General features: G+C 48.1%; 1 protein-coding gene across 6 annotated transcripts in view; it reads left to right on the top strand.

Moving 5' to 3' along the window:
* LOC109904959 (UDP-N-acetylglucosamine--peptide N-acetylglucosaminyltransferase 110 kDa subunit-like) overlaps nt 1–25,749 on the top strand; it is a 39,795-nt gene extending 14,046 nt beyond the window's left edge. For 3 of the 6 annotated variants that reach the window (XM_031789661.1, XM_031789660.1, XM_031789663.1), the window contains exons 9-22: nt 857–957; nt 1,104–1,257; nt 1,481–1,582; nt 1,789–1,968; nt 2,550–2,708; nt 3,159–3,248; nt 3,490–3,615; nt 6,911–7,081; nt 20,012–20,128; nt 20,590–20,760; nt 22,166–22,318; nt 22,851–23,103; nt 23,348–23,471; nt 24,241–25,748. In XM_031789661.1, the coding sequence (XP_031645521.1) occupies nt 857–957; nt 1,104–1,257; nt 1,481–1,582; nt 1,789–1,968; nt 2,550–2,708; nt 3,159–3,248; nt 3,490–3,615; nt 6,911–7,081; nt 20,012–20,128; nt 20,590–20,760; nt 22,166–22,318; nt 22,851–23,103; nt 23,348–23,471; nt 24,241–24,421 (2,082 nt within the window). In that variant the 3' untranslated portion in view covers nt 24,422–25,748. Of the gene's footprint in view, nt 1–856; nt 958–1,103; nt 1,258–1,480; nt 1,583–1,788; nt 1,987–2,549; nt 2,709–3,158; nt 3,249–3,489; nt 3,616–6,910; nt 7,082–20,011; nt 20,129–20,589; nt 20,761–22,165; nt 22,319–22,850; nt 23,104–23,347; nt 23,472–24,240 lie in introns of all 6 variants that reach the window. The other 3 variants (XM_031789662.1, XM_031789658.1, XM_031789657.1) reach the window with 2 other exon arrangements.
* Nucleotides 25,750–26,784: the final 1,035 nt, after the last annotated feature.

Genomic DNA, 26,784 nt, shown 5'->3' with positions numbered 1-26,784 from the left:
GCGATCATTTCACCTCCTTGTGTTATAACATACATTTTACCAAGACAAATATGATTTATTCATGTTCTGAATAGTTCAGTGGTGGTCTTTATCTAACATACCATTAACATGATATGTAAAAGTGTTGGATTTCATAACGTAATACATCCGGTAATATGAACGTAACGCGCCAATGTAAACTCAGATTTTTTTATATAAATATGAACTTTATCAAATAAAACATACATGAAGTCTTATGAGTGTCATCTGATGAAGATCATCAAAGGTTAGGGATTAATTTAATCTCTCTGCTTTTTGTGACTCCTCTCTTTGGCTGGAAAAAATGGCAGTGTTTTTCTGTGGCCTGGTGGTGACCAAACATAATCGTTTGTGGTGCTTTCGCTGTAAATCCTTTTTGAAATCAGACACTGTGGCTGGATTAACGAGAATATTATCTTTAAAATGGTGTCAAATACTTGTATGCTTGAGGAATTTTAATTATGAGATTTTTGTTGTTTTGAATTTGGCGCCCTGCACTTTCACTGGCTGTTGCCCTAGACAGGTTAAGGCTACCTATCTGACGCGATGCAACTTTCCACACTTGTATTTTATTACTACTTTTTTTTCTGGCCTGATTTAGTCGTCCTGATTCTGGCCATCCTACAAGTTGTCAACACTCCAATAACTTTTGAATGGATCATGGTAGAGACCTGATGTTTGGAACAAGGATTTTAATATGTTAATATCTTAGATAATCCTCTAGTGGTCAAATGATGCACTTTTTGATGCACTTTTTGATTGGATACCCTATAGCCCACTCTAACCTGGCCAGTGTTCTGTTGTAATATGTATTGTAACGTGTGGTTGTTGTCTTCAGGTGTTTCCAGAGTTTGCTGCGGCCCACTCTAACCTGGCCAGCGTTCTGCAACAACAGGGGAAACTCCAGGAGGCCCTCATGCACTACAAGGAGGCCATCAGGTCCGTAGACAGACCCCTCCCTCCGTCTCGCCCTCATCTCAATCAGTTGTGGTTTGACAATCGACAGAAGCAACTTATAGGGATGCTGTTTCAAGGTTCTGAATCGAGTTGACTGGCGTCCTACTTTATTGTTTGTGTGTCTGTAGAATCAGCCCTACGTTTGCTGATGCCTACTCCAACATGGGCAACACTCTGAAGGAGATGCAGGATATCCAGGGTGCTCTACAGTGTTACACCAGAGCCATCCAGATCAACCCTGCCTTCGCTGACGCTCATTCTAACCTGGCCTCCATACACAAGGTGACTTTCATCTGCCATCTCTGTTCTCAACCCCAATTCTAAATCAACTCCTTTCAGACCTACAAAAGGCAGTGAAGTCGACTTCACTTTTCTTCTGTCACTGATATTCCGCAGAACAAAATTGGGTCTGCAATTTGTTTTTTAATGAATGGAAATATTAAAATTCATTTTATTTATAAAGGAAGTTGTGTTATGATTCAGTTATTGTCCCCTCCCCCCTCAGGACTCTGGAAACATCCCAGAAGCCATTGCTTCATACCGTACAGCCCTGAAACTGAAGCCTGACTTCCCTGATGCCTACTGCAACCTAGCACACTGCTTGCAGGTACACACACACACACACTAGTCTCCTATGTCAAGTTACGCTCGAGGCCAAATCCTCATCTATCGATGAAAGTTAAACCAAGTAAGGCTCAAGTTACTGTTCTTTGATTTACATTTCCCAGATTTTCCACTTCAGACTGCCTCAAAAAAACTTCTCACACCAACACACACCTCACCACTTAGACAGCAGTCCTCTCCTCTCCCCAGATTGTGTGTGACTGGACAGACTATGACGATCGTATGAAGAAGCTGGTGAGCATCGTGGCTGACCAGTTGGATAAGAACCGTCTGCCCTCGGTGCACCCCCACCACAGCATGCTGTACCCCCTCTCTCACGGCTTCCGCAAGGCCATCGCTGAGAGGCACGGCAACCTCTGTCTGGACAAGGTACAGGCCCTCATCAAAGCAAGTACAACATTGACCTTCTATTCAGGTGAAAGTTGGGCTGGGATGCTTGCATGGTGAAGGGTAAACGGTAAGGTGGGATGGCTTGGAAGTTACCTGCCTGGCGCATTTTAAGGAAACTTAAGCCCTTAAGTCTTTTATTTAGTTGAAAATATACATTAAAAGCAGCCATAGATGTCAGAAGGTGGTTGGGTTGCTTGCAGAGGGAAGAGCTTGGTCCGGTCATAGATTGGTTAGGGTTGGATGTTCAGGTCAGGTTCAGGCTAGTTGTAATGGACGAGGGATCTGGTTTCAATCTGCCTTGTCTAGTTGGACCACGTGAAAGGAGCTAGGGTTTATGGTCATTGTCTTGACAGGCTATGATGTTCCAGTGTCCATACTAGCAATCATTCTATGTAGTATGCTAGAAGAGAGCCTTGGACTCGGTTTCAAATGGCACCTTTTCATTACGTAGAGCAGTATTTTTGGTTAAGTAGTTCACTGTATAGGGAATAGGAAGCCGTTTGGGATGTATCCTGGTTAGTCTAACGCACCCCCTGTCCCCCGTCCCCGTCCCTCCACAGATCAATGCGCTCCACAAGCCGGCCTTTGAGTACCCCAAGGACCTGAAGGCCAGCGCAGGGCGTCTGAGGGTAGGATATGTCAGCTCTGACTTCGGGAATCACCCCACCTCCCACCTCATGCAGTCCATCCCCGGCATGCACAACTCTGAGAAGTTTGAGGTGAGGGTTTCTAACTGTTGTGACATATTACCACTAGACTGGCAACAACCAATGATTTAAAATGAACTGATGTTTGTTTACTTGGATTCGATTGTCATTTAAATCAATGTTTTTTTGTTGTTGATGTAACTGAATAAATAATGGATAAATAAGTGAGGTGTTATAGTGACCAAACATTATTTGAAATTTGTTGGTCATAACATGGTTATAACATGTTTGGCGGGGGTTCTAACAGTTGGTCTTAACATGGTTATAACATGTTTGGCGGGGGTTCTAACAGTTGGTCGTAACATGGTTATAACATGTTTGGCGGGGGTTCTAACAGTTGGTCGTAACATGGTTATAACATGTTTGGCGGGGGTTCTAACAGTTGGTCGTAACATGGTTATAACATGTTTGGCGGGGGTTCTAACAGTTGGTCGTAACATGGTTATAACATGCTCTCCCCAGGTGTTCTGCTATGCCCTGAGCCCAGATGACAACACCAACTTTAGGGTTAAAGTGGTGGCCGAGGCCCATCACTTCACTGACCTGTCACAGGTGAGTAAACTCAGATTGAGAACTGAATCTAAGTACTTCAGAAGTAGCTTCCTTTTCTCTGTCCACTCGGCCACATCCAACACTTCAGAGTAAAGATTTAAATCCTCTCCCTTCCCTCTCCTCCTGTCTCTCCCTCCATCTCCTCTCCTCCTGTCTCTCCCTCCATCTCCACTCCTCCTGTCTTCTCTCCCTTCCCTCTCCTCCTGTCTCTCCCTCCATCTCCACTCCTCCCCACTGTCAGCTCCCGTGTAACGGTAAGGCAGCAGACAGGATCCATCAGGATGGACTCCACATCCTGGTCAATATGAACGGCTATACCAAAGGAGCCCGCAACGAGCTGTTTGCCCTGCGCCCCGCTCCCATCCAGGTGAGATACAGGCGTTATTTAGCCGTGTTCATTTCTATACTCAACAACAATAGAAACCCATCATGTGAAGTGTTTGTGCCATGTTTCATGGGCTGCATTGCATCGTTTTAAGGTCATACCAACGATCCTTTTGCTATTTGATTTAGAATTGTAATACTCCTTGAAGTATAAAACTAATTGTAATCGGCCTTACTGCTATTTGACCATGCAAACGCATTGAATAACAGAATGAATTGGATGCTGTAGCGTTAAGATTCCCTTCAATGTAACTAAGGGGCCTAGTGCAAACCATGAAAAACAGCCCCAGACCATTATTCCAACTTTAGTTGGAGCAGGTAGCGAACTCTTGGCATCCGCCAACCCCAGGTTGGTCCGTCAGACTGCCAGATGGTGAAGTGTGATTCATCACTCCACAGACAGCGTTTGCCGCGAGCTTTACATCACTCCAGCCGACGCTTGGCATTGCGCATGGTGATCTTATTCCATGGAAACCAATTTCATGAAGCTCTCAATGAACAGTTCCTGTGCTAACGTTGTTTCCAGAGGCCGTTTGGAACTTGGTAGTGACTGTTGCAACCGAGGACAGACAATATTTACGGGCTTCAGCACTCGGCGTCCTCGTTCTGTGAGCTTGTGTGGCCTACCGCTTCGCTGCTGAGCCGTAGTTGCACCTAGACTTTTCCACTTCACAATAACAGCACTTACAGTTGACCAGGGCAGCTCTAGCAGGGCAGAACTGTGACTGACTTGTTGGAAAGGTGGCATCCTATGACGGTGCCACATTGAAAGTCAGAGTTCTTAAGGCCATTCTACTGCCAATGTTTCTCTGGAGATTGCATGGCTGTGTGCTTGCTTTAAAAAAAAAATATATATATATATAATACACACACACATACAGTTGAAGTCGGAAGTTTACATATTTAAGCTCAGTTTTTACAATTCCTGACATTTAATCCTAGTAAAAAATTCCCTGTCTTAGGTCAGTTAGGTTCACCACTTTATTTTAGGAATGTGAAATGTCAGAATAATAGTCGAGAGAATGATTTATTTCAGCGTTTATTTCATCACATTCCCAGTGGGTCAGAAGTTTCAATTTGTATTTGGTAGCATTGCCTTTAAATTGTTTAACTTGGGTCAAACGTTTCGGGTAGCCTTCCACAAGATTCCCACAATAAGTTGGGTGAATGTTGGCCCATTCTTCCTGACAGAGCTGGTGTAACTGAGTCAGGTTTGTAGGCCCCCTTGCTCGCACACTCTTTTTCAGTTCTGCCCATACATTTCCTATAGGATTGAGGTCAGGGCTTTGTTGTCCTGCCACAAATGTGGAAGTATGCTTGGGGTCATTGTCCATTTGGAAGAGTCATTTGCGACCAAGCTTTAACTTCCTGACTGATGTCTTGAGATGTCACTTCAATATATCCACATAATTTTTCTCCTCATGGTGCCATCTATTTTGTGAAGTGCACCAAAGCACCCCCACAACATGATGCTGCCACCCCCGTGCTTTACGGTTGGGATGGCGCTCCTCGGCTTACAAGCCTCCCCCTTCGTCCTCCAAACATAACGATGGTCATTATGGCCAAACAGTTCTATTTTTGTTTCATCAGACCAGAGGACATTTCTCCAAAAAGTACAATCCTTGCTCGAATGTGCAGTTGCAAACCGTGGTCTGGCTTTTTAATGTAGGTTTTGGAGCAGTGGCTTCTTCCTTGCTGAGCGGCCTTTCAGGTTATGTCGATATATGACTCGTTTCACAGTGGATATAGATACTTTTGTACCTGTTTCCTCCAGCATCTTCACAAGGTCCTTTGCTGTTGTTCTGGGATTGATTTGCGTTTTTTGCACCAAAGTACGTTCATCTCTAGGAGACAGAACGCGTCTCCTTCCTGAGCGGTATGATGGCTACGTGGTCACATGGTGTTTATACGTGCGTACTATTGTACAGATGAACGTGGTACCGTCAGGCGTTTGGAAATTGGTCTTGGCTGATTTTCTTTTGATTTTCCCATGATGTCAAGCAAAGAGGCACTGAGTGTGAAGGTAGGCCTTGAAGTACATCCACAGGTACACCTTCAATTGACTCAGGCTGATTGACGTCATTTATCAGAAGCTTCTAAAGCCATGACATTTTCTGGAATTTTCCAAGCTGTTTAAAGGCACAGTCAACTTCTGACCCACTGGAATTGTGATACAGTGAATTATAAGTGAAATAATCTGTCTGTAAACAATTGTTGGAAAAATTAGGTGTCATGCACAAAGTAGATGTCCTAACCGACTTGCCAAAACTATAGTTTGTTAACAAGAAATTTGTGGAGTGGTTGAAAAGCGAGTTTTAATGCCTCCAACCTAAGTGTATGTAAACTTAAGACTTCAACTGTATTTATACACCTGCCATCAATAGCTGTGGCTGAAATAGCCGAATCCACTAATTTGAAGGGGTGTCTGTATTTTTGAGTTGCACCCCCTTTTTCAGAACCTTTAATTCGTCGGGGCATGAACTCTACAAGATGTCAAATAAATTCCACAGGGGTTCTGGACCATGTTGACTCCAATGTATCCCCACAGTTGTCACGTTGGCTAGAAGTACTTGGGGCGATAGCACATGCTTGACGCACACAGGAAACTGATTGTGGAAAAACCCAGCAGCGTTGCAGTTCTTGACATTCTCAAACCGCTGCGCCTGCCATACCCTGTTCAAAGGCACGTTAATCTTCTGTCTTTCCCATTCACCCTCTGAATGGCACACACATACAATCCGTGTCTCGAGGCTTTAAAATCATTCTGTAACCTGTCTCCTCCCCTTCATCTACACTGAAGTGTATTTAACAGGTGACATAATTAAGGGATCGTAGCGTTCACCTGGTCAGTCTGTCATGGAAAGAGCAGCTGTTCCTAATGTTTTGTACACTATGCTTTAACTGAAACAAAAGAGTCCTAGAAGAAAGGCTAATATTTTAACACAATCTTCTTTTTTGTTCGCAAAGTAATTCAAGAAGATCTAACTGCATATTTCCATAACTGATTATAATTTACGATTGACAGTGATGGCCTACTTGGAAATTAGTTAAGCCTTACTTTGTGTTTTGAGGGTATTAAAAAGGTCACCTTTTCTTGAGACTACATATTTGGGGGTAGGCCTGTTCTACAATGATATTCAGTAGGCTACATCTGTCATTAAATTGAATTTTTTTATTTATTTAAGTGCGCTCCCTCATAAAAAAAAAAGTCGCTACACCACAGCTGGGATATAATGTCCAAATAAAGTTGACTGTTCCAACTGTTCTCTCCTTCTCAGTGTATGTGGCTGGGCTACCCAGGGACCAGCGGAGCTCCTTTCATGGACTACATTGTGTCAGACAAGGAGACGTCCCCCTTCGAGGTGGCAGAGCAGTACTCTGAGAAACTAGCCTACATGCCACACACCTTCTTCATCGGAGACCACGCTAACATGTTCCCCCACCTCAAGGTGAGATTCCTGTTTATCAAGTAAATAAAAGTTTGTTGAGTGGCATGATTTGAACGTTATTCTTTTGCTAATGTGCAGTGATCGTATTTGCAAGCCCTCACATAATATATAGGGGATTTTGATTTTGCCAAACAAATTGCAATCAGGGAATCCCGGGGGGGACTGTTTTGTCCTGTTGCAATCAGGGAATCCCGGAGGGGACTGTTTTGTCCTGTTGCAATCAGGGAATCGCGGAGGGGACTGTTTTGTCCTGTTGCAATCAGGGAATCCCGGAGGGGACTGTTTTGTCCTGTTGCAATCAGGGAATCCCGGAGGGGACTGTTTTGTCCTGTTGCAATCAGGGAATCCCGGAGGGGACTGTTTTGTCCTGTTGCAATCAGGGAATCCCGGAGGGGACTGTTTTGTCCTGTTGCAATCAGGGAATCCCGGAGGGGACTGTTTTGTCCTGTTGCAATCAGGGAATCCCGGAGGGGACTGTTTTGTCCTGTTGCCATGTTTCCTGTGAATGAATGAATTTTATTTTCGTGTCAAATCACCAGTTGGCAACACATCCCTTTTGGGTTTATTTGTTTAACATAACAAACATTACAATAATTCATTATGATAATTACAATTCTTCTTATTGTGTTCTATGCATTGCACATCACATAGAGGGTGGGGGGTCTATGCATTGCACATCACACAGAGGGTGGGGGGTCTATGCATTGCACATCACATAGAGGGGGGGGGTCTATGCATTGCACATCACATAGAGGGGGGGGGGTCTATGCATTGCACATCACATAGAGGGGGGGGTCTATGCATTGCACATCACATAGAGGGGGGGGTCTATGCATTGCACATCACACAGAGGGTGGGGGGGGTCTATGCATTGCACATCACACAGAGGGTGGGGGGGGTCTATGCATTGCACATCACACAGAGGGTGGGGGGTCTATGCATTGCACATCACACAGAGGGTGGGGGGTCTATGCATTGCACATCACACAGAGGGTGGGGGGTCTATGCATTGCACATCACACAGAGGGTGGGGGGTCTATGCATTGCACATCACACAGAGGGTGGGGGGTCTATGCATTGCACATCACATAGAGGGGGGGGGGGTCTATGCATTGCACATCACACAGAGGGTGGGGGGGGTCTATGCATTGCACATCACACAGAGGGTGGGGGGTCTATGCATTGCACATCACACAGAGGGTGGGGGGTCTATGCATTGCACATCACACAGAGGGTGGGGGGTCTATGCATTGCACATCACACAGAGGGTGGGGGGGGTCTATGCATTGCACATCACACAGAGGGTGGGGGGGGTCTATGCATTGCACATCACACAGAGGGTGGGGGGGGTCTATGCATTGCACATCACACAGAGGGTGGGGGGTCTATGCATTGCACATCACACAGAGGGTGGGGGGTCTATGCATTGCACATCACACAGAGGGTGGGGGGTCTATGCATTGCACATCACACAGAGGGTGGGGGGTCTATGCATTGCACATCACATAGAGGGTGGGGGGTCTATGCATTGCACATCACATAGAGGGTGGGGGGTCTATGCATTGCACATCACATAGAGGGTGGGGGGTCTATGCATTGCACATCACATAGAGGGTGGGGGGTCTATGCATTGCACATCACATAGAGGGTGGGGGGTCTATGCATTGCACATCACATAGAGGGTGGGGGGTCTATGCATTGCACATCACATAGAGGGTGGGGGGGTCTATGCATTGCACATCACATAGAGGGTGGGGGTTCTATGCATTGCACATCACATAGAGGGTGGGGGGTCTATGCATTGCACATCACATAGAGGGTGGGGGGTCTATGCATTGCACATCACACAGAGGGTGGGGGGGTCTATGCATTGCACATCACACAGAGGGTGGGGGGTCTATGCATTGCACATCACACAGAGGGTGGGGGGTCTATGCATTGCACATCACACAGAGGGTGGGGGGTCTATGCATTGCACATCACACAGAGGGTGGGGGGTCTATGCATTGCACATCACATAGAGGGGGGGGGGTCTATGCATTGCACATCACATAGAGGGGGGGGGTCTATGCATTGCACATCACACAGAGGGTGGGGGGTCTATGCATTGCACATCACACAGAGGGTGGGGGGTCTATGCATTGCACATCACACAAAGGGTGGGGGGTCTATGCATTGCACATCACACAAAGGGTGGGGGGTCTATGCATTGCACATCACACAAAGGGTGGGGGGTCTATGCATTGCACATCACACAGAGGGTGGGGGGGTCTATGCATTGCACATCACACAGAGGGTGGGGGGGGTCTATGCATTGCACATCACATAGAGGGTGGGGGGTCTATGCATTGCACATCACATAGAGGGTGGGGGGTCTATGCATTGCACATCACATAGAGGGTGGGGGTCTATGCATTGCACATCACATAGAGGGGGGGGGGGGTCTATGCATTGCACATCACATAGAGGGGGGGGGTCTATGCATTGCACATCACACAGAGGGGGGGGGGTCTATGCCATCACATAGAGGGGGGGGGGGGTCTATGCATTGCACATCACACAGAGGGGGGGGGGGGGGTCTATGCATCACATAGAGGGGGGGGGGGGGGTCTATGCATCACATAGAGGGTGGGGGGGGGGGTCTATGCATCACATAGAGGGTGGGGGGGGGTCTATGCATTGCACATCACATAGAGGGGGGGGTCTATGCATTGCACATCACACAGAGGGTGGGGGGGTCTATGCATTGCATAGAGGGGGGGGGTCTATGCATTGCACATCACACAGAGGGTGGGGGGGTCTATGCATTGCATAGAGGGGGGGGGGTCTATGCATTGCACATCACACAGAGGGTGGGGGGTCTATGCATTGCACATCACACAGAGGGTGGGGGGTCTATGCATTGCATAGAGGGGGGGGGTCTATGCATTGCATAGAGGGGGGGGGGGTCTATGCATTGCATAGAGGGGGGGGGGGTCTATGCATTGCACATCACACAGAGGGTGGGGGGGTCTATGCATTGCATAGAGGGGGGGGGGTCTATGCATTGCATAGAGGGGGGGGGTCTATGCATTGCATAGAGGGGGGGGGGGTCTATGCATTGCATAGAGGGGGGGGGGGGGTCTATGCATTGCACATCACACAGAGGGTGGGGGGGGTCTATGCATTGCATAGAGGGGGGGGGGTCTATGCATTGCATAGAGGGGGGGGGGGGGTCTATGCATTGCATAGAGGGGGGGGGGGGTCTATGCATTGCATAGAGGGGGGGGGGGGTCTATGCATTGCACATCACACAGAGGGTGGGGGGGTCTATGCATTGCATAGAGGGGGGGGGGTCTATGCATTGCATAGAGGGGGGGGGGGTCTATGCATTGCATAGAGGGGGGGGGGTCTATGCATTGCACATCACACAGAGGGTGGGGGGTCTATGCATTGCACATCACACAGAGGGTGGGGGGGGTCTATGCATTGCATAGAGGGGGGGGGGTCTATGCATTGCATAGAGGGGGGGGGTCTATGCATTGCATAGAGGGGGGGGGGTCTATGCATTGCATAGAGGGGGGGGGGGGTCTATGCATTGCACATCACACAGAGGGTGGGGGGGTCTATGCATTGCATAGAGGGGGGGGGGGTCTATGCATTGCATAGAGGGGGGGGTCTATGCATTGCATAGAGGGGGGGGGTCTATGCATTGCATAGAGGGGGGGGGTCTATGCATTGCATAGAGGGGGGGGGGGTCTATGCATTGCATAGAGGGGGGGGGTCTATGCATTGCATAGAGGGGGGGGGGGTCTATGCATTGCACATCACACAGAGGGTGGGGGGGTCTATGCATTGCATAGAGGGGGGGGGGGTCTATGCATTGCATAGAGGGGGGGGGGGTCTATGCATTGCATAGAGGGGGGGGGGGGTCTATGCATTGCATAGAGGGGGGGGGGTCTATGCATTGCATAGGGGGGGGGGGGTCTATGCATTGCATAGGGGGGGGGGTCTATGCATTGCATAGAGGGGGGGGTCTATGCATTGCATAGAGGGGGGGGGTCTATGCATTGCATAGAGGGGGGGGGTCTATGCATTGCATAGAGGGGGGGGGGTCTATGCATTGCATAGAGGGGGGGGGTCTATGCATTGCATAGAGGGGGGGGGTCTATGCATCGCATAGAGGGGGGGGGGTCTATGCATCGCATAGAGGGGGGGGGTCTATGCATCGCATAGAGGGGGGGGGGTCTATGCATCGCATAGAGGGGGGGGGGGTCTATGCATTGCGCATCACATAGAGGGTGGGGGGTCTATGCATTGCGCATCACATAGAGGGTGGGGGGTCTATGCATTGCACATCACATAGAGGGGGGGGGGGGGTCTATGCATTGCACATCACATAGAGGGGGGGGGTCTATGCATTGCACATCACATAGAGGGTGGGGGGTCTATGCATCACATAGAGGGGGGGGGGTCTATGCATTGCACATCACATAGAGGGGGGGGGGGGGTCTATGCATCACATAGAGGGGGGGGGGGGGTCTATGCATCACATAGAGGGTGGGGGGGGGGGGGGGGGGGTCTATGCATCACATAGAGGGTGGGGGGGGGGTCTATGCATTGCACATCACATAGAGGGGGGGGTCTATGCATTGCACATCACACAGAGGGTGGGGGGGTCTATGCATTGCATAGAGGGGGGTCTATGCATTGCACATCACACAGAGGGTGGGGGGGGTCTATGCATTGCATAGAGGGGGGGGGGGTCTATGCATTGCACATCACACAGAGGGTGGGGGGTCTATGCATTGCACATCACACAGAGGGTGGGGGGTCTATGCATTGCACATCACACAGAGGGGGGGGGGGGTCTATGCATTGCATAGAGGGGGGGGGGTCTATGCATTGCATAGAGGGGGGGGGGTCTATGCATTGCATAGAGGGGGGGGTCTATGCATTGCATAGAGGGGGGGGGGGGGTCTATGCATTGCATAGAGGGGGGGGGGGTCTATGCATTGCATAGAGGGGGGGGGGGTCTATGCATTGCATAGAGGGGGGGGGTCTATGCATTGCATAGAGGGGGGGGGTCTATGCATTGCATAGAGGGGGGGGTCTATGCATTGCATAGAGGGGGGGGTCTATGCATTGCATAGAGGGGGGGTCTATGCATTGCATAGAGGGGGGGGGGGTCTATGCATTGCACATCACACAGAGGGTGGGGGGGGTCTATGCATTGCATAGAGGGGGGGGGTCTATGCATTGCATAGAGGGGGGGGGTCTATGCATTGCATAGAGGGGGGGGGGTCTATGCATTGCATAGAGGGGGGGGGGTCTATGCATTGCATAGAGGGGGGGGGGTCTATGCATTGCATAGAGGGGGGGGGTCTATGCATTGCACATCACACAGAGGGTGGGGGGTCTATGCATTGCATAGAGGGGGGGGGGGGGTCTATGCATTGCATAGAGGGGGGGGGGGGGGGGTCTATGCATTGCATAGAGGGGGGGGGGGGGGGGGTCTATGCATTGCATAGAGGGGGGGGGGTCTATGCATTGCATAGAGGGGGGGGGTCTATGCATTGCATAGAGGGGGGGGGGGTCTATGCATTGCATAGAGGGGGGGGGTCTATGCATTGCATAGAGGGGGGGGGGTCTATGCATTGCATAGAGGGGGGGGTCTATGCATTGCATAGAGGGGGGGGGGTCTATGCATTGCATAGAGGGGGGGGGGGTCTATGCATTGTTAGAGGGGGGGGGGTCTATGCATTGCACATCACATAGAGGGGGCGGGGTCTATGCATTGCACATCACATAGAGGGGGCGGGGTCTATGCATAGTAAATGACTTCGCTAGAGAAATAAAATAATATGCATACATGCATAAAGGATTTTTTTTCTGTTTTTTTCAAGTTTCAGCATCAAGGATATCACTGCAGTGAATTTACATATAAAGGTGTAGTAATTGGTCGAGAGCAAGCAGCCTGGCTCAATACTAGGACCTTTATTGTACACTATTTACATTTAATAATGTTGGTTTGTGCCTTTTTATTAATACATGGGACTGTGCTGGTTATTTATTCCCCTACAGTGCAGCAGACCATTTAAAACCTCTTAGATGTAAGGTCCCCTGTTTTGGGGACCAAAGTGCTCCTGTTACCGGTTCCGACCGTCAATGTTGCTTAAATCGATCTGTGGACGCCGTGGATCAGAATGGCCTGCATTGAACGATTTCCCTGTTTCCCACAGACAGTTTTATTTTTAATTTTTAAATGAGCCTGTGACGTAGGATGTGAAATCTGAAACCACTTGAAGCTGGGATGTCCCTCCTACCATTTCATTCGCTCTTCCGACTGTCCATTAACTCAATCCTACATCGCAGCCACTGACAACGTACATTCCTGCAATTGTTACATCGTAGCGCATTCATGTAAAATAATGAATAGAACAAAACACTTTCTGTTTATCATAGACGGACAAGATGAGTATGAGATTAATGGCGAGTTCAGGAAGCCAAGCTAGAGCCCTGAGACGTTCGCAGCGATGTGGGCAGTCGTTTTAATCAAGAGAGACCTTTGTGCATATTTTCTATTCTCTCTAACACTAAACCATACAAATATGTACTTTACAGTTATAAGGAAGGCTAAATCGTATAATTAGTCGTTCTTATAATGCTTTATTTAAAAAGCATATGTCATTTCAAACCTTATTCATACATTATTGTTGAATAGGAAATGCATCATAAAATGTTTCATATTTTGTAACTGTGTACTTGTGCTTGTTTTCAAGTGTGTATATACACCTCAGCAATTTATAGTTATTTTTATCAGAAAGGTGAGATTTTAACTTAAGTATGCAGCATTAATTGTTATTGTTTTTGGCCTTATGATATTTAATTACTTTGGGGCATTATGTCGATGACATTTAACTGGTTAAAGACCAGCTTGGCTTTGATTCAAATCAAAAATTGCTCACCGATCTTAAATGAATGCTAAATGGTGATAAAACCAAGTTTGTTTTTCTCCAAGTCTCTCGTAGAATTTACCCTGAAGATCTGCATATCTGCACCTTGAACTCCCTCAATGTTTATTTTTTTAAACGCACATTGAAAAACCTAACTAAGAACAGGTACATATTTTACAATCAGGAGAAATGTCTGTATTCATTCGATGGAGTCTCACTGGGCTGTTATAAAATGTGTAATTAGATTCTTTAATTTTTACATTAGTAGAGGAGCAGTATACCATGTTGCAAACACCCGTCTATAACTCATCACTGATAGTCAGACAAAGGTCCTTTTCCCAGATTATTTTCACCGTTGTAAAAGAGGAGCCACCATTCTCAAAGGAGTCTATAGATAAAGGAGATTTAGCCTTAGATGGATTGTGCTGTAGCAAGAAGGGTCTCAACTTCATTCAGCTGCGCTCCAAACCTCCCCTTGGAAGTCAATGAGGCAATTGTCTAATTTCTATGTGTGTATACATGTGTCCATACACGCGCACACATTATATATATTTTTTGGAGCACATTGGATTCACTGCAGAGCTCTTGAAAGGATGTCCGTGTAGTTGTGTTGTGATGAAACAGTCCCGATCGATAGAGTATGCCAAAGATTAAAGTTGGCATCACTCAGGGCTTTTGGCAAGTCTGGGTTGCATGCTATTGGAGAATGAGAACATATTTGAGGAAATGGCAAAAAGTATTTCCTACAGACCTTCCATGCTTGTCGGGTGCTGTAAATCTCTAAGGTTTTGGCTATGTTGCCCACTTCACTAAAGTTATTAATGAATATAATTGAGCTTGGGTGCAATGAACCACAGGATTGGGCCTCTATCTGAATCCACATTGAGTCTTGTCTGTTTGTGATCCATGTTAGCATGTTGCGAATTTGTGCAGACCAGTAGTACAATTTGAAGGCAGGGCAAGACCACCCTTAGATTCAGGTTTCGATAGTGAAGCTCTTGAGGCTAGGTTTTTATTGCCCCATATACGTTTGATGCTTTGGTTGGTTGTTTTGAAAAAGGAAACCGGGAGATAGTATGGGCGCATCTGAAATAAATAGTTCAGTCTAGGGAGGATGTTCATATGATAACATTGATTCTTCCGACTAAGCTAATTGGGAAAGAGATCCAGGTTCAGAGATCTTTCTTGATTCCATTCCATCAGGAGTGGAGTGGGGTGGGGGGGGGGGGGGGAGTTTGTTGAAAAGGAAATTCAGATCTGGTGTTACAAAGATCCCAAGGCATTGAAACCCCGGTCTCCAATTGGAACGGACAGTGTCTCCATAGAGCTGGTGAGTGTAAGATTGAGAGGGGAAACAATGGATTTGTTCAAATGCATCTTATATCCTGAAAACTTGCCGTACTATGCATTTGTCTAAAATGGGAGGGATTTCTCAGGGTTGGGTATGTAGAGAAAGACATCATCCACGTAGAGCGAAATCTTGTGCTGAAGGCCGCCTGCAGAAACACCCATAATACTTGGATTGTGCCTTATCAACTCTGCCCCCAACAAATAGAGCAGGGGCGACAGTGAGCATCCTTGCCTTGTGCCACATCCCAAAGGGAATCTTATCAGAATTCAGACCGTTAGTAGTCACCATGGCATTTGGATGAGAATATAAGGACTTAATCCATTTAATCAAGTTTGTGCCCATATTGAACTTTTCTAAGACTGAGAACAAAGTTCCACTCCGTCCTGTCAAACACCTTCTCAACATCCAGTGACGACAGTGGTCTTCTGTGCGTTTTACTTTGTCTATAATATAAAAAAATATGGTGAATGAAGAGTGTCTCTAATAAATCTAGTTTGATCCGCTTTTATTACTTTGGGAAGAAGTGTTTTCATCTTTTGCCGAGCAATTTGGTAGTTATTTTATAGTCAGAATGGGCCGGAAGAACGTGCAGGATAGAGGGTCCTTGTCTTTTATAGCAACGCTGTAATGAGGGCTGTGAACAGTCTGGGAGAGCTCCCCTTTTAACAACACTGTAATGCGGGCTATGTTTTTGCAACAAAAAAAAGAATCTTGCATGAAAATAGGGCTAAGCTGGGGCCAAAAAGCTTTGTAGAACTCTCTGGGGAAATCCATCTGGGCCTTGGGACTTGTTGGCATGGAGATAATTGCTTCGAGGAGTGAAAGGGGAGTTGAGCTCTTGGTGGGTCTCTGATAGTTTTGGTCGCGAGTATCCATCTAGGAAGGAATTGAATTTTGCATCTGTTTGCTATAATATAATTTGCTGTAAAAAAGAATGGAAAGTTAAATGTATTTTATTTGGATCGTATGTGACCTCGTCCTCTGCTGTTCAGATGGCGATGATTGTACGCTCTGACTGCTCTTTTTTTAATTGGCAAGTAATCTGCTAGGCCTATTTCTATACTCATGGTTTTTCTGTTTAGTACATCTCCTGAGTATGGTCCAAGTTTAGTTTAGCTTTGGCTACTTTAAGTTGACTCCAGGAGGTGCTGCCTGGGGATTATTTATGTACTTTTTCGCTGTGTTCCAACTCTCTGAAGATCTAAACTGTGTGCTTCCATTGCCTTGTTCTTATAAGAAGCATATGCAATTAGATGACCTCTTAAGTGTGGCTTTGGCAGCGTCCCACATTGGCCGGAGAAATGGGAGAGACTGTTGTTGTCTATCCATGTAGTAACCAATGTATGGAATGATTTGTTTGATAACATGGAGCTGTTGAATTTCCAGCTCTTTGACCTCAGGATGTTTTTAGAGGTCGAGGCGGACAAAGACATGATCTGAAAGTGCTGTGTGTCCGATTTTGTAGAAGTGGCAGACTTTATGGGATAAACATGTAATCTATACGAGAGTAGGTGTTATGGACATTGAAGTAGTATGTATACTTCATGGATTAGCTATTAGTCTCTCTCCAGATATCTATCATACCCATCTCTTTAAGAGTTACGCAGTATTGAGCTCAGGGCGAGGATTCCAGAGAGACATCAGAGATTGTCAGGGATTTACTCTGTTTCACAGAAACATGGCCCTCTCGGGATATACTGTCTCAATCCATACAGCCATCTGTGTTCTCAGTACATCGCGCAGACTGGAATAAAGAACTGTCCGGGAAGTAGAAATATGGTGGTGTGTGTTTCATGATTAACTACTCATGGTGTGATTGTGACAACATACAGAAACTCAAGTCCTTTTGTTAACCCGACCGAAAATACCTCAATCAAATGCCGACTGTATTTCCTCCCAAGGGAAATTTCTTGTGTCATCCCCCTAAAGCCGATACCACGACGGCCCTTAAGGAATCACACTAGACTTTATGCAAACTGGAAACCACATATCCTGAGGCTGCATTTATTGTAGCTGAGGTTTTTAACAAAGCAAATTTGAGGGAAACGCTTCTGAAATTCTACCAACATGTTAGTACTGTAGTACGGCAAATCTGATCACAACTCTGTTTTGCTCCATCCTTCCTATAGGCAGAAACTCAAACAGGAAGTACCTGTGCTAAGGTCTATTCAACGCTGGCCTGACCAATCGGAATCCATGCTCTCAGATGGTTTTGCACATGCGGACTGATGTGATCCGGGTAGCCTCTGAGAATAACATTGACGAATGCACAGATACGGTGTCTGGGTTCATCAGGAAGTGTATAGGAGATGTTGTACCCGCTGTGACTATTAAAACCTACTCAAACCAGAAACTGTGGATAGATGGCAGCATTTGTGCAAAACTGAAAGTGCGAACCTCTGCATTTAACCATGGCAAGGTGGTTCCCAGACTGGGAATATGGCTGAATACAACCTGTAGTTATTCCCTCCATATCAAATATCAAATCAAACAGGCAAAACATCAGTACAGAGACAGTGGAGTCTGACACGAGGCTCAGTGGCAGGGTCTACAGATTGTCTGTAGACAATCACGGACTAAAAAGGGAAAACCAGCCACGTCGCGGACACCGACGTCTAAACACCTTCACCTGCTTTGAGGATAACAGTGCCTCCTCCGCATCCCGTTACCAAGGACTGTGGGCTCTCGTTCTCCGTGGCCGACGTGAGTAAGACATTTAAGTGTGTTAACCCTCAAGGCTGCTGGCCCAGACGGCATCCCTAGCCGTGTCCTCAGAATATGCGTATAACAGCTGGTTTGAGTGTTTAAGGACATAATCAATAGTCTGCTGTCCCAACTTGCTTCAAGATGTCCACCATTGTTCCTGTACCCAAGAAAGCAAAGGTAACTGAACTAAATGACTAGCACTCACTTCTGTCATCATGAAGTGCTTTGAGAGGTTAGTTAAGGATCATATCACCTCTACCCTACCTGACACCCTAGACCCACTTCAATTTGCTTAGCGCCCCAATAGATCCACAGATGATGCAATTGCCATCACACTGCACACTACCCTAACCCATCTGGACAAGAGGAATTCCTATGTAAGAATGCTGTTTATTGACTATAGCTCAGCATTCAACACCATAGTACCCTCCATGCTCATCGTTGGGTCTGAACTCCGCCTTGGACTTCCTGACGGGCTGTCCCCAGGTGGTGAAGGTAGGAAACAACATCTTCATTGATCTTCAACACAGGGGCCCACAAGGGTGTGTGCTCAGCCCCCTCCTGGACATCCATGACTGCGTGACCACGCACGCCTCCAACTCAATTATGCAGTTTGCAGACGACATAACAGTAGTAAGCCTAATTACCAACAATGACGAGACAGTCTACCAGGCAGAATGGTGCCAGGAAAATAACCTCCCTCAACGTCAACAAAACAAAGGAGATGATCGCGCACTTCAGGAAACAGCAGAGGGTACACGCCCCTATCCACATTAATGGGGCTGCAGTGGAGCGGGTGAAAAGCTTCAAGTTCCTCGCTGACGATCTGAATGCTCAGGAGGCTGAAGAAATTTGGCTTGTCACCTAAAACCCTCAAACATTTATAGATGCACAATTGAGAGCATCCTCTCGGGCTGTATCACTGCCTGGTATGGCAACTGTACCGCCCCCAAAAAAATGCAAGTTCCCGCACTCCTGGACACCTACAGCACCCAATGCCATAGAAAGGCCTTAAAGATCGAGGACATCAACCACCTGAGCCACAGCCTGTTCACCCCACTATCATCCAGAAGGCGTGGTCGGTACAGGTGCATCAAAGCTGGGATCGTGAGACAGAAGCTGTTTTTCACTCTCAAGGCAATCGGACTGTTAAATAGCCATCAGTAGCCAGCTTCTACCTGGTTTTTGCAACCCTGCACCTTTGAGGCTGCTGCCCCATATACATGGAATCACTGGTCGCTTAAAAAATGTATTTTAGTCAATGCCACTCCGACATTGCTCGATCCAATATTTATAAATTTCTTAATTCCATTATTGTACTTTTAGATTTGAGTGAATTTTTTTAGATACTATTGCACTGTTGGAGCTTGGAACACAAGCATTTCGCTACACCTGCAATGACATCTGCTAAATATGTGACCAATAAAATTTGATTTTACTACTAAATGTTTGACATCAGATATCTTGTGGCTTTCAGCCAGACGTCTAGTGAGCTCTGGATGGGTTATCTGTACAGCCGCCATTTTCCCTCCCCTTGTGCTTCCTAATAGTGTTTTCTTCTCCCCTCTGCTTCAGGTGAACATGCTGCTCTTCCTTCTGAAGAAGGATGCATCACAACTTTGTTAATTTGCACAATTTCTCTCATTCACTTAAGCGTGTAAATGTCCACACTCACTGACAATGACATTCGGTAGCTACTAACTATGCTTGTGTAACTTTGATCTGGATTTGCCTGTGCAAAACGTTTGTTCGTTTTCGTTCAGCTAACAATGGCCATGTGACTTCGCTATTAGTTTGTGCTAATTTTGTTAGCATTCCGGTGATGGAGGCCCAATGGGCTTTTCTTGCGTTGTCAATGCTCTCTTGTGTGCTATGGCGGTAATTATTATTCCCAGTTCACCTCTTCACCTCCAGTATTCTTTTTATTTTCTTCAACAGAAAAAGGCGGTGATTGACTTCAAGTCTAACGGCCACATCTTTGACAACCGCATCGTTCTGAATGGTATCGACCTCAAGGCCTTCCTGGACAGCCTGCCTGACGTTAAGGTGGTCAAGGTGAGACGGTGACATGGTGAATAGCCCTAACCCTTCCTGGACAGCCTGCCTGACGTTAAGGTGGTCAAGGTGAGACGGTGACATAGTGATTAGCCCTAACCCGTCCTGAACAAGCCTGTCTGACGTCAAGGTGAGACAGTGACATGGTGATTAGCCCTAACCCTTCCTGAACAAGCCTGTCTGACGTCAAGGTGAGACAGTGACATGGTGATTAGCCCTAACCCTTCCTGAACAAGCTTGTCTGACGTCAAGGTGAGACAATGACATAGGGAATGTTCTGTGAACATATTACCATTGGGCTATGAACTATTGGAAAGGTAGTTCGTAGTCCAATGTCATTCATAGTCAGTGTCTGTTCCTTGTTGTGTCTTTTAAATTTGAACAGTGAAGACCTGCCCTTATCCTCCAGAAAGTATGATGCAAATGCTTTGTAGATCACTGACTCCTTCCTTCCTGTCCAGATGAAGTGTTCTATTGAGGAGAGTGGTGCAGCAGAAACCAATGGGTCTCTGTCCATGCCCGTCATCCCCATGAACACAGCAGCTGAGGCCATCATCAACATGATCAACCAGGGACAGATACAGGTCACCATCAATGGATTCACTGTCAGCAACGGACTGGCCACTACACAGGTACTGGAGGGGGGGGACTAGCCACCACACAGGTACTGGAGGGGGGGGACTGGCCACCACACAGGTACTGGAGGGGGGGACTGGCCACCACACAGGTACTGGAGGGGGGGACTGGCCACCACACAGGTACTGGAGGGGGGGGGGGGGGGGACTGGCCACTACACAGGTACTGGAGGGGGGGGGGGGGGACTGGCCACTACACAGGTACTGGAGGGGGGGGGGGGGGGGACTGGCCACTACACAGGTACTGGAGGGGGGGGGGACTGGCCACCACACAGGTACTGGAGGGGGGGGGGGGGGGGGACTGGCCACTACACAGGTACTGGAGGGGGGGGGGGACTGGCCACCACACAGGTACTGGAGGGGGGGGGGGGGGGGGACTGGCCACCACACAGGTACTGGAGGGGGGGGGGGGGGACTGGCCACCACACAGGTACTGGAGGGGGGGGGGGGGACTGGCCACTACACAGGTACTGGAGGGGGGGGGGGACTGGCCACTACACAGGTACTGGAGGGGGGGGGGGGACTGGCCACTACACAGGTACTGGAGGGGGGGGGGGGACTGGCCACTACACAGGTACTGGAGGGGGGGGGGGGACTGGCCACTACACAGGTACTGGAGGGGGGGGGGACTGGCCACCACACAGGTACTGGAGGGGGGGGGGGGGGGGGGGGACTGGCCACTACACAGGTACTGGAGGGGGGGGGGACTGGCCACTACACAGGTACTGGAGGGGGGGGGGGACTGGCCACTACACAGGTACTGGAGGGGGGGGGGGACTGGCCACCACACAGGTACTGGAGGGGGGGGGGGGGGGGGACTGGCCACCACACAGGTACTGGAGGGGGGGGGGGGGGACTGGCCACCACACAGGTACTGGAGGGGGGGGGGGGGACTGGCCACTACACAGGTACTGGAGGGGGGGGGGGACTGGCCACTACACAGGTACTGGAGGGGGGGGGGGACTGGCCACTACACAGGTACTGGAGGGGGGGGGGGGACTGGCCACTACACAGGTACTGGAGGGGGGGGGGGGACTGGCCACTACACAGGTACTGGAGGGGGGGACTGGCCACTACACAGGTACTGGAGGGGGGGGGGGGGGGGGACTGGCCACTACACAGGTACTGGAGGGGGGGGGACTGGCCACCACACAGGTACTGGAGGGGGTGGACTGGCCACCACACAGGTACTGGAGGGGGGGGGGGGGGGGACTGGCCACTACACAGGATGGTATGGCACAAACTTGCATGTCTTCTTTTGGGGATTTGACCCCTAGGAAAGCGGTTCCAGTACTGTAGTGAACAGGGGTCAGAACAGGGGTGTAAGGTTAACACGGCCACTATGCACTGGCCTCTCCTCTGCCCATAATAAATCTCTCCATCATAACCTCTTCCATCTCAGCTCAACAACAAGGCGGCTACAGGAGAGGAGGTACCTCGTACCATCGTGGTGACAACCCGCTCCCAGTACGGCCTGCCTGAAGACTCCATCGTCTACTGCAACTTCAACCAGCTCTACAAGATCGACCCTCCCACCCTGCAGATGTGGGCCAATGTAAGCATCATGCTAGAAACCCCTTTCTCCATGATCCTGTTGTCTGAGATGTTCATGTTTCTTCAGGAATACCCCGTTTCCTGACTCAGGGTGTCTGAAATGGCACCCTGGTTCCTATGTGACGGGGCTCTGGTCAACAGTTGTGCACTATATAGGGGCTCTGGTCAACAGTAGTGCACTATATAGGGGCTCTGGTCAACAGTAGTGCACTATATAGGGGCTCTGGTCAACAGTAGTGCACTATATAGGGGCTCTGGTCAACAGTAGTGCACTATATATAGGGGCTCTGGTCAACAGTAGTGCACTATATATAGGGGCTCTGGTCAACAGTAGTGCACTATATATAGGGGCTCTGGTCAACAGTAGTGCACTATATATAGGGGCTCTGGTCAACAGTAGTGCACTATATATAGGGGCTCTGGTCAACAGTAGTGCACTATATATAGGGGCTCTGGTCAACAGTAGTGCCATTTAAATTCCGTTTCAGACACACAGCACCTCTTACTGACCTCGTCTCCGGTCTCTCCTGTAGATCCTGAAGCGTGTTCCCAACAGTATTCTGTGGTTGCTGCGTTTCCCTGCGGTGGGCGAGCCCAACATCCAGCAGTACGCCCAGAACTTCGGCCTGCCTGGCTCCCGCATCATCTTCTCTCCCGTGGCGCCCAAGGAGGAACACGTGAGACGGGGCCAGCTGGCCGACGTGTGTCTGGACACGCCGCTCTGTAACGGACACACCACCGGCATGGACGTCCTCTGGGCCGGGACACCCATGGTTACCATGCCAGGTGAGACGGTGTATGATCGCAGAGACGTTTCCTCCTGAAGTGTTTACTACTCTCCATAAATTAGAACGTGTTGACTTCGGTTAGACGGGGTTTCTATGTCCCAGTCATTTCCAGTTCTAATGCATGAAGGGAACTACGGAGAAAGGAGAGATAATTGGGATGCACGGTTCCGTGTGTTGTAATAGCAGTGGTGTGTGTGTGTGAACGACAAGTCGGTGTTTAAATGTGCCGTGTGCCCGTACAGGTGAGACCCTGGCGTCACGCGTGGCAGCCTCTCAGCTACAGTGTCTGGGCTGTCCCGAGCTCATCGCCCACACCAGACAGGAATATGAGGACGTGGCTGTCAAACTGGGTTGTGACATGGAATAGTAAGAGCCTCTGACCAACACACACACACACACACACACACACACACACACACACACTCCAGCTAGCTCTCTAAATCTCCCCCTCTTGTCACACGCCATCTCTCTCCATCTCTTCTGTGGTTGAGCATCTCTCCCTCTTCTTACCATTGCTGTAACTGACCCGGTTCTCACCATTGCTGTAACTGACCCGGTTCTCACCATTGCTGTAACTGACCCGGTTCTCACCATTGCTGTAACTGACCCGGTTCTCACCATTGCTGTAACTGACCCGGTTCTCACCATTGCTGTAACTGACCCGGTTCTCACCATTGCTGTAACTGACCCGGTTCTCACCATTGCTGTAACTGACCCGGTTCTCACCCCATTGCTGTAACTGACCCGGTTCTCACCCCATTGCTGTAACTGACCCGGTTCTCACCCCATTGCTGTAACTGACCCGGTTCTCACCCCATTGCTGTAACTGACCCGGTTCTCACCATTGCTGTAACTGACCCGGTTCTCACCATTGCTGTAACTGACCCGGTTCTCACCCCATTGCTGTAACTGACCCGGTTCTCACCCCATTGCTGTAACTGACCCGGTTCTCACCCCATTGCTGTAACTGACCCGGTTCTCACCCCATTGCTGTAACTGACCCGGTTCTCACCCCATTGCTGTAACTGACTCGGTTCTCACCCCATTGCTGTAACTGACCCGGTTCTCACCCCATTGCTGTAACTGACCCGGTTCTCACCCCATTGCTGTAACTGACCCGGTTCTCACCCCCCAGTCTGAAGATGATCCGGTCCCGTGTGTGGAAGCAGCGTATCTGCAGCCCTCTGTTCAACACCAAGCAGTACACTATGGATCTGGAGAAGCTCTACCTGCAGATGTGGGAGCGTCACGCCAGCGGTGGCAAGCCAGACCACCTGGTCAAACTACAGCCCGTCGAGAGCAGTGAGAGCGCCTGAAGTCCCGGACCCGGGGTACGTCCCAAATGGCACCCTATTCAGTACACTGCTTATGACCAGGACCTAAAGAGGACGTGGACAAAGGTAGTGCACTACAAAAAAGGAACAGGGTGCTATATGGGATGCAGCCCCCGACCAGATGTCCCATCGATCGATGCACGCCGCCCCCCCCCCTGACCTCTAACCTCACCACCTGACCCTGTCCAACTCCAGCCCCTCCAGAGCAGTGGAAGAGTCTGGGCTGGAACTCTGACCCCCGCTCGCCCTTCACTCTACCCCTCCTGCCCAACGCTTCGCGCCTATCTGCTCTTCTTTAGCCCCTTTCAACCCTGCTTCCCCTCCCCTGTGACTTGGACTCTTCTCTGTTGTAGAGCCTGCAGGTGTGTCCACCGTGTCGTCACCTCATCCCACCTTCTCCTTCCTCCACTCTAGTCATATCCCATCCATGTCTGTTTCCCTGAGCCAGACTGAGCCTGAAGCACTTTGCTCTTCACCTGAGACTCTTCCCCAAAACCACATCTTCCATACAGGGTAGGAGAGGACGAGGAGGAACACTTCCCCCCCCCCCCCCCCCCCCCCCCTCTCCATCCCGCCCTCCATCCAGCGCCTGGAAGAGACTCCCGTGGCCTTTTCTCTTCTCCTCTCTGTGTGTATATGGGACTTGTTTCACAAGTCTGCATCAATGTTTTTCCATGTCAATATAATAATTGAATCTGGAGTAAGAGAGTATAAAGGGACTGTTGCACCGCAGTCTGAACATCTAGTAACTCTAGTCTAAAAATGGTGAATCCGCTTAAACATGTTTCAACATTTTGTTTTTAGTCTTGCGGCTGCTCTTGGTTTTTCTCCTCTTAGGCTATTGGTTATTCAGGATGAGAGTAGATGTCGGTGTTTATTATCACATTTCAGAGAGAAAGATCATAACCACTCCCTTCCCCCACCAAATGCCAACTTTAAGGAATTTGTTACATTTGTTTCAATGTAAGAAAACAAAAAAAAATACTCAATTGCTTTGTCCTCTTGTTCGATGTCACTCACTATGCTGGTTAAGACCAAACTGTATGGATAAACTGGACAGACGGGAGGCTCTCGTCAGTATGACCCATTTGAAAGGCCCTGCATTTCTTTCACCCTTAGTTATGCCCACCTCTCCCTACATAATGATTGATTTTATCACTCGAACCAGGAATGGCCTACGTAAGTATTTTCTAAGCAGTTTTAGTTTTGTACTCGTCTTTCTGTGAACTGTTTTATTGAAGCTTTGTCTGGTATGCTGCAAGGCTCGGACTCCATTTCTGTTGAAATAAAGACAAATATGGTAAACCTCTTGGAATGTGTGATAGTTTTGCTGCTTTAATCAGGGTAGTGTATGGGCACGTTCCCCCAATACTGCTTCCACTTTACGGATATGTTTCTCAATTTGGTATAAAAAAAAAAATGTTTAAACCATGTAGATTTTCAAAATGTGTAAATGTTCAGAACGGTGGACACAAGGCACACAACTGTGGCTGTAAATAGATGTTCAGAACAGTGTACACAAGACACAACTGTGGCTGTAAATAGAGGTTCAGAACAGTGTACACAAGACACAACTGTGGCTGTAAATAGATGTTCTAAAATGTAGTAACTTGTTAGCCATAAGTAGTATTTCTATAATAATTACAAAATAGAAAGTTCAACAAACTGCAAAATTAATAAAACACTGTCATTTTCTGTGCAGGAACTTGTATCATGATGAACAAAATCCAGTTATCAAAAGCCATGACACAATTTTCTGGAATTTTCCAAGCTGTTTAAAGATAGTCACCTTTTAGGGCATGTGAATTTCTGACCCACTGCAATTGTGATACAGTGAATTATAAATGAAAACAATCTGTCTGTAAACAATTGTTAGAAACATTTCTTGTGTCATGCATAAAGTAGATGTCCTAACTGACTTGCCAAAACTATAGTTTGTTAACAAGACATTTGTGGAGTGGTTGAAACACCTAAGGTTGGAGTCATTAAAACTCGTTTATGTAATCTTCCGACATCAACTGTATGTGCAGCATTTGCATAAATACACTGGGTATATTTGCATATACTTATTTTATTTGATATTTTCGTTTTTTAAGTAGTCCACTAAATAAGGGTTCGTCTTTGAGTAAATTGTTTACCACATTTTTGGCATCGATATGATTTTTTTCCCCTGTGGGACACATATTTTTAGAGAAGAATTGGACAGAAGTATGAGAATAAAAATGTTTCTTTACTGTTTACTGCAGGTGAGCTATATTTTTTGTGGCCATCCTGCCCCCAGCACAGCTTTCTTTCATTGTCCATTTCCTCTTTGATTTGAGTATCTTAGACCCTGACAGTCGTCC

The sequence above is a fragment of the Oncorhynchus kisutch genome, linkage group LG15, assembly GCF_002021735.2.
Source record: "Oncorhynchus kisutch isolate 150728-3 linkage group LG15, Okis_V2, whole genome shotgun sequence".
Classification (NCBI taxonomy): Eukaryota; Metazoa; Chordata; class Actinopteri; order Salmoniformes; family Salmonidae; genus Oncorhynchus; species Oncorhynchus kisutch.
This window is presented reverse-complemented; position numbering and strand designations above follow the sequence as displayed.